A 12,257-nucleotide genomic window follows, 5' to 3' on the forward strand; every position below is an offset into this window, starting at 1 on the left:
GTGATACGTACTCGAGACCCCAGTGGGATGGGCAAGCTTGTTATGGTGCACATGTCGTGTATATTTGGGCAGGCGTCATGGAAATTGGCGTTTTAATAGACCGAGGCATTTGTGCAATAAAATTTCATTGGAGCACAGACAGACCCATGCCCGGTGAGCTCTGAATGTATTCTTGGAAGACAAGAGAGGGAAGATTAAGGGAGGGCCTTTCTTATGTTTGAAGACCTAACAAGAAACCTGCCGCTGACGTAGGATATCAAGAAAGACAGATGGCGTTGCCTTAGTTGCATTTCTCGTGAATGAAGTATCACGGTGGAGCAAATCACATACGGACGCATGGCAGATCGTTACACTTTTTGATGAAGGAATGCGGCGTTCGGGAGAGGTCGGAATTGAATGTACGGCTGAGACATCGTGGCATGGAGAAGAGAAGTTAGGTGTAGAAGATGGTGATAAAGTTAGAAGTTAGATTTGAAGTGGTTGGGAAGATAGAAAGCTCCGGAGCTAGGAAGCTTGGAAGCTTTGGAGGCTCCGAGGGCTCTCCGCTTTGACGGTTCGGGAATCGGCGTTCTCCTTATCGGGCGAATCTGGAAAAAGCCTCCGCTCCCCCATTGCACCACCTCTGGAAAACATTTCCTCTGCTCTATCATTGCATTTTCTCCTCACCTTCTACCCCTATCCTATATGCATTTCCTCTGGCTGTAGGACTTGCACTTGTACTGTACATATATTACAGCGCATTACATCCTCTCGGCAATTGAGTCATTACATCACCATCTTCAGCAAACTCTAGATATTGGTATGACAGGCGGTGGACAGGCCACTGTTTATTAATAGCGTATTTCCCCAGCCTGTTTTATATCTCAACCTTCTACTCCGATACTGGGGTAGACACAGGCATTTCACTATCCAGAGAAGTCAAACTACCATGAGGAGTCATGGAGCCTAAGACACAGCATTCCGGCAAGGACAAAGAAGGCCAGCCAGTTCACCAAAATGGAAAGGAGCCCTCTTCACTAGTCTCGAGGATAGCCTCGTCAGCCTCAGACCTTGCCAAGGAGTTTGGTGGCAGTTCAAGTGGGAACGAACTCCACAATTCCCTCGCCTCCGCATCTAGCCTTTCCAGCAAACTCCAAAATGGCTCTTCTTCATCGAGCCCGTCAACCTGGATTGAAACCTTCCCTCTGCGCAACGGAAGATCTGTTGCGAACGGTCATTTCCCAAATGGCCACGCATTGCCATCCGATGAAAGCTTCCGAAGCATCTCCTTTCAGCACTCACAGGACCAGGATTTTGACGATTTCCTAGAGGGCAAGAGTAATTTCTTTCACGGTACGATGCTGGATGGAAACGAAAACCTATCATCTTGGACAGGCGAGTTCCAACACCAGTCGTTGTCCAACGGCTACTATTCCGAGGAGACTATTAGCTCAAATGGTCTGGCAAGCAGTCGCCATAGTGGATACCCCGAATATGATGACGGTGCTGAAGTTCGAATGTTACTATCAGACCCCGACTTTATGGTAGACACGCATCCGGCAGACATCATGATGGAAGGCTCTGTTGAACAAACAGCGATGGACTTGTTCGGTGATGAATATTTCCCAGACGAGAAGCGAGCTGCAGATTGCATCAAGGCATCTCTTCCTCTTCCGCCTGTGCATCAGCGTATTTCTCCAGATAACCCTTTAAACCTTAGGCCAGAGTTTGCTCAGCCCACCGCAACAAATTCAGCATTCTATCAAGACATCCAAGGGGTGGCAAGCACTCTGGGATCCGGAGACGAAAGTCACATGTATTTTGCCAGTCAATCTGAACGCGAGCATTGGGTGTCCGAGTGGGATGATGTATTGAACAGTTATACGGATGAAGTGTGGGGTCAGATGCTTCCTGTGGTAAAGGAGGCACGATCCCAACTTGAGGAAGTAAAAACCGGTTCAAAACGGCTTGATAATAATGCTGTCACCAGATTGAGAATGATTCTCGGACACGTTGTACAAAGTGCGAACTCCCCTCTAGCATATGAGCAAACATTCAGTTTAGGAAGCTCTTCGCAGGCCTTAAGGCAACAGGATATGGTAGAGAACACATGGGGAAATAAACAAGAGAACTTCCCCCAGAGTGCCTGCGTTGGGATTCATCGGGTATTTTCGAATGGCCATGCGGCAAGTAAAGAGGCGCAGCTTGACTCCGCCGGGAGTTCTATTCGCAGTGAGATGCTTGCCGAAAAAATTCATCGAAACGGATATAGGCATGAGCAGCGGAAAGACAGTCCGATGATGGAACGGGAAGCAGACGATGAGGTCTCAATCCCCACATTCCATTGCCCATGGATCAGCTGCCATGAGGCAAGTTCCTAGCCTGGTATTTTCCATGTATTTCTGTCTGCTAATGAAAATTTTCCAGCGCTTCAATAATGCTACCGAGCTCCGTCTCCACACCAGTGTGCACACGCAGTACGCTTGTCCGCATGAGCATTGCGTCGCCAGCTTCCAAAGCCATGAAAAGTGGGCGGAGCACATCGAAGGTCCACACCATGATCTGCTAGATACAGGGTTCCGATCAAGGAGAGATTCGAATGCCTGACGCTCCGGTTTTCATGTCTGGTTTGTGTGCTGCAGACACCTCCCGCTGCGTTCGGGTGTTGATTTTGAAAATGTACAGTAGTACTCTAGAATTTCTGAGTACATCTGCAGACGGGTGTATAGCGAAACTTGTCATGATTTCAAGCATACATTCATTTTGATGGTTTCGTAGAAATGGGCCTCGGGTTTCTCGAAAGTGCATTTCTTGGCTGAGCTTCATTGTAGATCTTTGACGTATATTAGATAGTCTAGGATGTATATAAAGACCTATAATTGTAGTCTTGGATCAGGAGGATAGTATGATAATTGATTTGAATCGCATTCTTGGCTCGGCGTTTGGAAGTGTGCTCTTACATGTTGTACCCATGCCTGGCGCGGACGGATTCTATAGACCGGGGAAACGCTCCCTCGAAGCTCGGGTGGAGGGAGGGGCAAATTGGTCTTTGATTCTCCATTCAAGGAACCCAAGCTACACTTAATATTAAGACTCCACCCTCCAACAAATATGGCGTGTCTTTTCTGTGACGATGAAAGCAAACGAAGCGTTGGGAGTTGGTGCCGTCGCCCTCACATGGCGATCCACGCTTTTCGCGATCCATGCAGCTTTCATCAATCACACCCGCAAACATGATCAAAGGTTTCTATACATGCCCTACAACCGCAATTACCTAGCAATATCGCTGACATGTTCTCTTCCTCCATTTAGGTACCTTCTCCATCGCTCCTGATGCGTCTCCAGATCTGGGCTCAAGGCAATTTGACGACCAAGTCCCCTCCTCGGAAGAAGAAGACGACGCCCACTACAGCCCCAATACGGGATCTGATGATCCTGAGGTTTCTCTTGGCCATGCTACAGTAGGACAGTTGAATAATGGCGTAGTAAATGATGGCCAGCTTGCTGCTGGCATGGGATTTGAGGATGACGAGAATGCGCTGCTGGACGATACTCTAGTAGGGCGTCTTCCGCGGGACAAACAGCGGAAGACGGCCTTTTACGACTATGCTTCGGAAAAGCAGATGAGCCACTCTGAATCGAAACAGTTCTTCCAGAGACACCAATTAGAGAGTCAACACACGGGAGGGAGCAACTGGTCTCAGGACGCCTTCAATCCAATCACACATGCCAAGACTTTGCCAATCAACCTTGGGGAAGCAGATTTCCTCAGTCGGGCAGATAGCATAAGATCGCGTCGCAGCAACGTCAGTCTCACTCAAATAGGCAACAAATCAGCTCTCCCCGTTGGCCTTTCTCAAGCTGAAGGCTCGGTAGGAGCCGCGGAACAGCGCACAGATGCTCCTGGAATCATCGATAGCGCACATATAACTCACCATAAGATTGAGAATGACCCGTTCATTCATGCAGATCAATCTGCGAGAGAGCACGCAAAGCATCCGGGTCTTCCGCATGAGAATAAGCCCCCAATGCTGGCCATGGAAGGTATTCACGGTGCGGGCGCAGGTATTGGGATTGGATCTGGATCTGGAGGATATGCTATGAGCGATGCGAATGTTACAGTAGAGTTGAGTGCTATTTACACCAATATCCAAAAAGTCCTAGACCTTCGCCACAAGTACATTCGACTTTCGCTGCAAGGGCCTTTTGATAACCCCAAAGACGATCCGGGATGGAGAATATATCCTCCACCACCAGAACCCGTATGGGATCACACGAAAGACCGTCCAAATATTAATACACAGAACAGCACAGGCAACAGTGTAGTGCTTGATGGTATAGAGGAGCCACCCAAACCTACAAGAAAACCAGGGAAAGACATCGGCGAAGATTTCGATATAAACGACATGCTTCCTCTTCCTGGTTCTGCGGAGATGTCATTTCAGCTTGACCAAAGCGGGGTCTTCCAAGTCTACGAAACTTCTAAATCCGAAGAATTAGATACACCCATTGTCAACATTCCCACAATTCGCGAGTTCTACATAGACCTTGATGCTATCCTGACTGTCTCTTCCGATGGACCGAGCAAAAGTTTTGCATTTCGGCGACTGCAGTATCTTGAGGGCAAATTCAATTTGTACTATCTGCTCAATGAGTACCAAGAAGTAGCGGATAGTAAGAAGGTGCCTCATAGAGATTTCTACAATGTCAGAAAAGTTGACACTCACGTTCATCATTCTGCGTGTATGAATCAGAAGCATTTGCTTCGGTTTATTAAGTCTAAGATGAAGAAATCACCTGACGAAGTGGTACTTTACAGAGATGGCAAGCATCTAACGTTGAGAGAGGTATTCGAGAGTATTAACTTGACGGCGTATGACCTCAGTATTGATACGCTTGACATGCATGTATGTTACCACCAGGAGGTACTCTTCCCGCCATTTACTAACAAAAACAGGCTCATACAGATACATTCCATCGATTTGATAAATTCAATCTAAAATACAACCCTATCGGCGAATCAAGACTTCGAACCATTTTTTTAAAGACGGACAACTTTATCCACGGCCGATACCTTGCAGAAATCACCAAAGAGGTTATCTCTGACTTGGAGTCCAGCAAATACCAAATGGTAGAATGGCGTATATCGATCTACGGTCGCGAACTCGAGGAATGGGATAAGCTTGCCGCCTGGGTCGTGGACAACAAACTCTTTTCTCCCAACGTCCGATGGCTTATCCAAATTCCTCGTCTGTATGATGTGTACAAAGCAACGGGACTCATGGATAACTTTGAGCAAGTCATCATCAATGTCTTTCAGCCTCTCTTCGAAGTCACCAAAGATCCAACTAGTCACCCAAAACTTCACATATTCTTGCAGCGTGTCATTGGCTTCGATAGCGTTGACGATGAGAGCAAGGTTGAACGCCGGCTATACAGAAAATTTCCATTGCCAAAAGTCTGGAACACGAATCAGAACCCGCCATACAGCTACTGGATCTACTATCTCTTTGCGAATATCGCCTCACTCAACGTGTGGCGGAAGCAGCGTGGGTTTAATACGTTTCTGCTACGGCCACATTGCGGTGAAGCTGGCGACACGGATCACCTAGCCGCCGCAGTCTTGTGCTGTCATAGCATCAGCCACGGTTTGCTCCTGCGTAAGGTACCGTTACTACAATATATTTTCTACCTCGAACAGATTGGCGTAGCAATGTCACCACTCAGTAACAATGCGCTATTCCTAGCCTACGAGCGCAACCCATTCCTGTCTTACTTCCGCCGGGGTCTCAATGTATCACTGTCGACCGACGATCCGCTACAGTTCGCCTTCACCAAAGAGCCGTTGATAGAAGAGTACTCCGTTGCCGCTCAGATCTATAAGCTCAGCGCCGTCGACATGTGTGAGCTGGCAAAACACTCAGTCGAGCAAAGCGGTTTCGAACATGTCATCAAGCAAAGATGGCTCGGTGCCAACTATCACCTTCCCGGTGTTTCCGGCAACGACATGGCGAAGGTGAACGTACCAGACATCAGAGAAGCATTCAGGCACGAGACGCTAAAGCAAGAACTTGCAATGCATGTATACCCTTCCATTTATCTCCTATCTTCATTCCAGGCTCTCTCTAACAACAGCCCAGGATCGACCGCTACACCTCCGCCATACAGGCCGCCGCCCTCTCCGCCTCCAACCTCGCGCCGCAAACCCCCAAATCAGCACTAACCACGCACCCGGGCTCGCCCTCAGCCTCCATGCGCACCAACCCCTCAACCACCAACCCGCTCGACGCGCTGCAGTCCCACCAGTTCCCTAACCTGCCCCCGACCGCCCTCCCGCACGCCCATTCCCCCGTCTTCCCCGCCCAGCAGGCCCGCATGTACCCCTCGCTCTCCGCCTCCGACATGCCCGCCCTCGCTGGCCCCGCGCCCACCTCGCCCGTCCGCGATACCACCAACTTCGGCCGCCCGACCCGCTCGTCCAGCATGATCTTCTCGCCCGAGGCGTCGTCGAGCGGCAGCGCGCTGCATTTCGATGGTATCGAGCCGCGGATCTTCCCCGGCGTGGTCAGTCGGCATCGTAGGAGCAGTTTGCAGAGGCCGGGCAGCAGCTCGTTTTCGGACAAGGAGGGGGAGGGCAGTTGGTCCGGGTTTAGGCGCAGTGCGGGGGCGATGGCGGATGTGGAGGCGAGTGTGGTTGAGGAGGTTGGGCCTGAGGCTGAGGCGGAGGTGAAGGGGAGTGGGGAGAAGGAGGGAAAGTAGGCGGGCTGTGATTGGGGGTTATGTGTTTCATGCGTTCATGATATAGACATTTAAATGAGGTTGAGAATAGAGTGGAACTTTAGGTGTTGGTAGATGTGGCTTGCCATTTCTTTGGGCTTTATGAACCGTGAGTAGTATCTGAAGTATCATAACACGGCTTTGCGGAATGCAGAGTAGGATGCTGCGCAATATAAAGCCGTGCAATGCTCATTGGTTGACGTATTGGATGGTCCAGGTAAATTTAGTAGGTTATGGGAGAGATCCAGGACTTTCATATGTAGTTCTGAAGGGACATATAAATGCCTAAGTGAGTGAGCGCTATTGTAGACGATTTTTGAAAATACTGCAAAACAGTTCCTACATACGACGCTCGATTCCAGTACGGTGGTATTAGCCAGGAGCATCTAGGTCTCCGCCTCTCCTACCAATCTTCCCCCACTCCTTGAAGGCATTTCGATGAAATGCATAGATAATTGTCTGCAGAAAACGCACTTCCTTCGGTATATAAATTAGATACCTCTCCCACTTGTGCACCATAGTCAACATCTCACGCATTTCTGTCGTTTCCTGATCGATATATCTCGGAACATCCGTGAGTTTTCACCCGCTGTTATTTAGGGCTTTAGTATCTGCGCCGGCTTTGATTAGGTATTCAATGGCTGTATGATCACCCCATACGTAGGCGAGATGTAAGGGAGTCTGTCTATGTGTGTCAGTCAGATGATCGTGACTGCCCATGTCAGTTTAGCTTTCCTATATTGGGTATAGATCAGGGGTATCTTGGCGGCTGATCTTGACTGTAAATATAGAGGCTCAAGAGCCGCTCTCAATCAGACAGTGTTCTCATTCTTGATCTTCTCTTTTGACAAAGTCGATTATAGACAGGGTTCCGTTTCCTTGGGCCGGTGTCCCGAAACAATGTATTGCCTCATTGTCGCCTTCTATTGGCCGGATTTTGAGGCTGTATATCGTCCTCATTGGCACTACCATGAGGACCGGTCTTTTTGGTGCCAATTGGTGTTCAACACTTTCGTCGCCCAGCAGCGAGGTTAGTTGCCGTGTCTCTAAGAAAGCGGGTTGCTTCATGAAAACTCCAAATAACCTCTGGATGTAACGGAGTATAGTCTTCGGATGTTTTGAGGCAAAGGGTATCGAAACCTCCAGATTCTATCCCTTGCACCGTCGTGTGCACAAACTGTGTGAGGAACACCAAAAGTCGATTATTAGGGGGGTTTCGATGGAACTCTGGTATGGGTGGAAGCAACTCGTATCGAGGCGATCGACACGTACTAGCAGTATATGGTTAGGTATCGGAGGTCCGGGTTAAGTTTAGCATAACCTCAGGTTACGCACCACCCCCTAAGGTCCACAACATATCGTCCACATATTACCCCCCCCCCCCTTAGGGGGTGGCCCCTACTTTTCGGACGCGTTTTTAAGGCTTAGGTTAGTACTGGGTTAGTATAGAGGTCCTTATCGCGTGCCTTTAACCTTATCGTTGCCTTAACAATCCATTTTTTAACCCTTTTCCTATTCTTATGCCCGCGCTAGCTCCTAGCTTACGTAGGGCTTCTAATTTTATATAGAAAGGCCTACTATAATTCTAATTCTATAATATAGAGCTCTCTTTTTCTCCTCTTTTAATATTTACGCGTTTAGTAGCTTTATTTATCTATACCCACGCCACGCTTATACGTTTTCCCCTTAACCTCTTACAAAAATAGAGTCTTTTAAAAATCTTCTTACCCTATAGTCTACCTTATAGTTAAAGAAAGCCCCCCTAGCCTTCTTTTTTTCCTCCTATAGCCTTTAGAATAAATTTAAGGCCTAAACGGCGTAACTATAGGATATTTATAAGGCCTAGCGCTTAAAGAATACTATAAGGGCGTATAAGCCGAAGTAGAAAAAGTGGGAAGACTAGTATATTAGACTAAAAGGTAATATAGACGGCGCCTAGGTAATAAAAAATAAGCTTTACCTATTTTTAGAGTAGTAAGTCGTTAACTAAGAATTATAGGCTACTAGTTATTAAAAACGGAAGTTAAAACAGAAAGAGATATAGAAAGATAGTAAGTAGGGAAAGAAGAGGTAGAAGACGGTTAAGTAAGGCAGCTAGGGGGGAAGGTAGCCGTAGGGGCAGCTATAGGGGCAGTTATAGGTATAGGGGAGGAAGCTATAAAGGAGGAAGGGAAGGTATAGGATAAGGAGGACCTAGACGCTCTATTTAATAAAATAGTTTAATACTTAGTTATAAATAGCTACGTCTTCGCTATTACTAAGCTTTATATATAATAGTTAGAAGGTTATTACGGACCTTATATTAGCAGTAGTACGACTACTAAGAAAAGACATAAATAGGTTAGTTAAGATAGTATGGGAGGCGCTAGAACCGATTAAGCTATAGGATAAAGGGTAGCTAAGTTACGTGGCTAGTTACGTTATAAGTTCGGAACGTAGGAACGTGGGAATATAGAAACGTAATATACTAACATACTAATGTACTAATGTACTAAACCCTTTACTATAAGGGGGGGTTATATATTTAAAAACATACGGTCTTTATAGATAGTTTCTCTTTTTTATAGTAAATCTTAGAATATAATTAAAGTTAATCTATTAGGTAACCACTTTACCAGTTATATTTACGTTATTAACTATTCTATACCTATATACCTAGCCTATTAATAAGTCCACCGTAGTATTTCCTATAAGGCTTTATTATATATTTACTACTAAGGTTATAGTAAAAGAAGTTAAACAATATACCACTAAAAGTAGTAGCTATAACGGTGTCACGGAGTGAGTATAAGCGACGATAATATATAGCAAGGTAGATATTATTAAGCTATGTACATAAACTGTGTAAGGAGGTCAAGACGTTACGTAAGGAAAGAAGGTAGGAGAATGGGAAGAAAGGGCATATATCGTTGATTTAGTTGCTTAGTTAACACGTACATAGGCAGAATAGGGTTTAGGTTGTAGTCCTAGCAGAACTTAGCAGAATTTGGTGGAACTTGGCAGAATATAGTAGAATGCCGTAGATTGCCGTTAGATTGCCATTAGATTGCCGTTAAATTACTATTTTGCGGTTGGTCTCTAATTGCTAAGTTAGTAGAAATAGGTGGACGTGTGCAAGGTGTTATAGGGGTGTCCCGTAACAGTACCCCCCCTTTAAACTTAAGCTTCTGCGAGATAGGGCTGTGGTAGTTCTAGGTAGAGTTTATAAAAGTCTTCTACGGCTTATATAAGTCCTATAGAGTTAACGGGTTCCTATAAGGACTTAGTAAAGCCTCTCCATTTCGTAAGATATATATATTGGCGTTTCCGTTTATCGTACTTAATATCGTTAATTCTTTTAATAAAGTACTCGTTCTTACCATCTACTTCAACTAGTGGGGGAGGTTCTTATATCTATTTAGGCAGGGCGTCTAATATAGAGGCAGTAGGGCGGAGGACTAATGTATAGAATATAGGGTGGATTTTAACTGTATTAGGGAGCTTCAGTTAGTAGGTATAAGGAGAGATAACCTTTTTAACCTTATAAGGGCTAGCGTTCTTCTAATTAAGTTTCTTAGTAGGTCGTTTCGTGTTCAGATTTCTTATATCTAGCCAGACGAAATTACCAATTTAGTAGGCTGGTGCTGGGGTTCGTTTCTTATTCGCTGCGGCTTTATAGACAGATTAAGCCTATATTATCTTATCAGTAAGGAACTATTATAGTTCTTCCATCTTCCCTATAAATTTATTTGCTTCTGCAACTTATAAGGCGTAATAAGCGGGGTAAGGAACATTACTAAAGGGTTTAAAACCTATTTGTAGGTGCTAGCCGTAATTAGCTAGGAACGAGGAGACTTTTGTAGTTTCTAAGACGGAATTATTTGCAGTAAACTCGGCGAATACAAGCTAGTTGATTTAGTTATCCTATAAATATAACGTATATATCCGAATATACTATTCTATTATAGCATTTACGCGTTCCGTTTGGCCATCCATTTTTAGGTAATATATAGTAGACAACAGTGCTTTAATGCGGAGTTAAGTAGTTAGTTCTTTTTAGAATACTAAGATAAACTGGCTACCTTTATCGGAGATAATCGTTTTAAGGAGTCCGTGGAGTTTCTATACGTAATTTAGGAATAGTTAGGTAATAGCAGGCGTTAATATATTAGGGTAGGCGATTAAGTGTCTTATTTTAAATAGTCGGTCTATAACTACTATAATGTTTATACAGCCTCTACTCTTAGGAAGGTTAATAACAAAGTTAATTAAGATATCCTTCTATCTTTGGTCCGGAATAGGCAGCGGCTTTAAAAGGCCGTTATACGTCTTATGCGAGGCCTTAGCTCGTTAGTAGGTATAGCAGCTAGAGACGTACCTTCATGTTATATTATATATATTCGGCTAATAATACTCCCGTTAGAGTAGTTTTAGGGTCTTTCCTTAGCCCGGGTGGCTGGCAACAGGTAGATTATATACGTGTTTAAGGAGTTTAAGCTTAAGCTTATTATAATTAGGGATAACTAGACGGTTCTAGTAATATAAGCGGTTTCCGCAAGCTTTATATTTACTTAAAGAAATCTTTTTAGAGCGTCTGATACCATCTTATATTAGCTTAAGCGTTTCTTAGATAAACTCGTTATTTAGGTATTCGTTAACTATAATCTGTTTAATTAATTAATTAGTTATTTTAAGGACGTATACTATGAAATCTTTAGTAGGAGGGTTAAATAGTTTAGGGCGAAGTAGGGTCTAATTTCGGTAAGAGCGCGCTTTTTCTAGGGCTGGCGCGTCTTGCGAGCGTTGGGTTAGGGCATTAGGCTTCTAACCTTAGACGCCTAGGTAGTACGTAATTAAGAATCGGAAACGAGATAGATATTCTAACTAGCGGGCCTAATAATAACTTAGCTATTTTATAGTCGTAAAGTATTATAGGTTCTTATAGTCGCTAAGGACCTTAATTAGAAATCCAGCGCCTTTTAGTTTGGGTCGCCATTATTTAAAATATCTAATAATAGCTAGCAATTCCTTATTGTAGATCTTATAGTTATATTTAGCTGGGCTTAGTTGTTTTAAGAAGTATGCTATAGGGTACAATACTCTATCCTTGTTATATTAAGATAGGATGCCTTTAGTAATGTAGTTAGATAAGTCGGCTTCTATAACACTTATTTAGTTTAGGTTAAAGTATTAGAGTATGGGCGCAGTAGTAAATATAACCTTTAGATAGGTAAAGGCCTTCTTACATTCCTTATTAAAGACAAAGACTTTATCCTTTTGGGTTAGAGCTATAAGGGGTAAAGCTAAGGCGGAGAAGTTATTAATAAACCGTTAATAGAAATTAGCGAATTCTATAAAGGCTCTTATATCCTTAACGTTCTTAGGTTCTTACCAGTTTACAATTACTTTAATTTTCTTTAGGTCTATTTGTATACTATTTATAGAAATAAGGAGTCTAAGGTATAGAACTTCCGTTTTATGGAACTTGTATTTATCTATATCTAATTATAGACCAGCTCCGT

At 44.5% G+C, this 12,257-nt stretch overlaps 2 protein-coding genes across 2 annotated transcripts; both read left to right on the forward strand.

Annotated features, from left to right (window-relative positions):
* Positions 1–622: 622 nt before the first annotated feature.
* Positions 623–2,907, forward strand: K441DRAFT_661391 (uncharacterized protein). The gene is made up of 2 exons (XM_067648864.1): positions 623–2,348; positions 2,407–2,907. Exons 1-2 carry the CDS (start codon positions 939–941, stop codon positions 2,584–2,586), a joined length of 1,590 nt encoding a protein of 529 aa, XP_067503001.1. The 5' UTR covers positions 623–938; the 3' UTR covers positions 2,587–2,907.
* Positions 2,908–3,006: 99 nt separating this feature from the next.
* On the forward strand, positions 3,007–7,092 carry K441DRAFT_638064 (AMP deaminase). Its single transcript, XM_067646526.1, has 4 exons — positions 3,007–3,222; positions 3,292–4,886; positions 4,937–6,057; positions 6,120–7,092. The coding sequence occupies exons 1-4, from the start codon at positions 3,183–3,185 to the stop codon at positions 6,736–6,738; spliced, it is 3,375 nt and encodes a 1,124-aa protein (XP_067503002.1). The 5' UTR covers positions 3,007–3,182; the 3' UTR covers positions 6,739–7,092.
* Positions 7,093–12,257: the final 5,165 nt, after the last annotated feature.

Source organism: Cenococcum geophilum (genome assembly GCF_001692895.1).
Source record: "Cenococcum geophilum 1.58 unplaced genomic scaffold K441scaffold_26, whole genome shotgun sequence".
NCBI lineage: Eukaryota > Fungi > Ascomycota > Dothideomycetes > Gloniales > Gloniaceae > Cenococcum > Cenococcum geophilum.

Excerpts from the sequence above, each read along its gene's own strand:
- K441DRAFT_661391 (XM_067648864.1), top strand. The coding sequence starts at position 939 with ATGGAGCCTAAGACACAGCATTCCGGCAAGGACAAAGAAGGCCAGCCA. Across the intron at positions 2,349-2,406 it reads CATGGATCAGCTGCCATGAG|CGCTTCAATAATGCTACCGA; the intron begins GCAAGTTCCTAG and ends AAAATTTTCCAG.
- K441DRAFT_638064 (XM_067646526.1), top strand. The coding sequence starts at position 3,183 with ATGCAGCTTTCATCAATCACACCCGCAAACATGATCAAAG. Across the intron at positions 4,887-4,936 it reads TTGATACGCTTGACATGCAT|GCTCATACAGATACATTCCA; the intron begins GTATGTTACCAC and ends TAACAAAAACAG. Across the intron at positions 6,058-6,119 it reads CTAAAGCAAGAACTTGCAAT|GATCGACCGCTACACCTCCG; the intron begins GCATGTATACCC and ends ACAACAGCCCAG.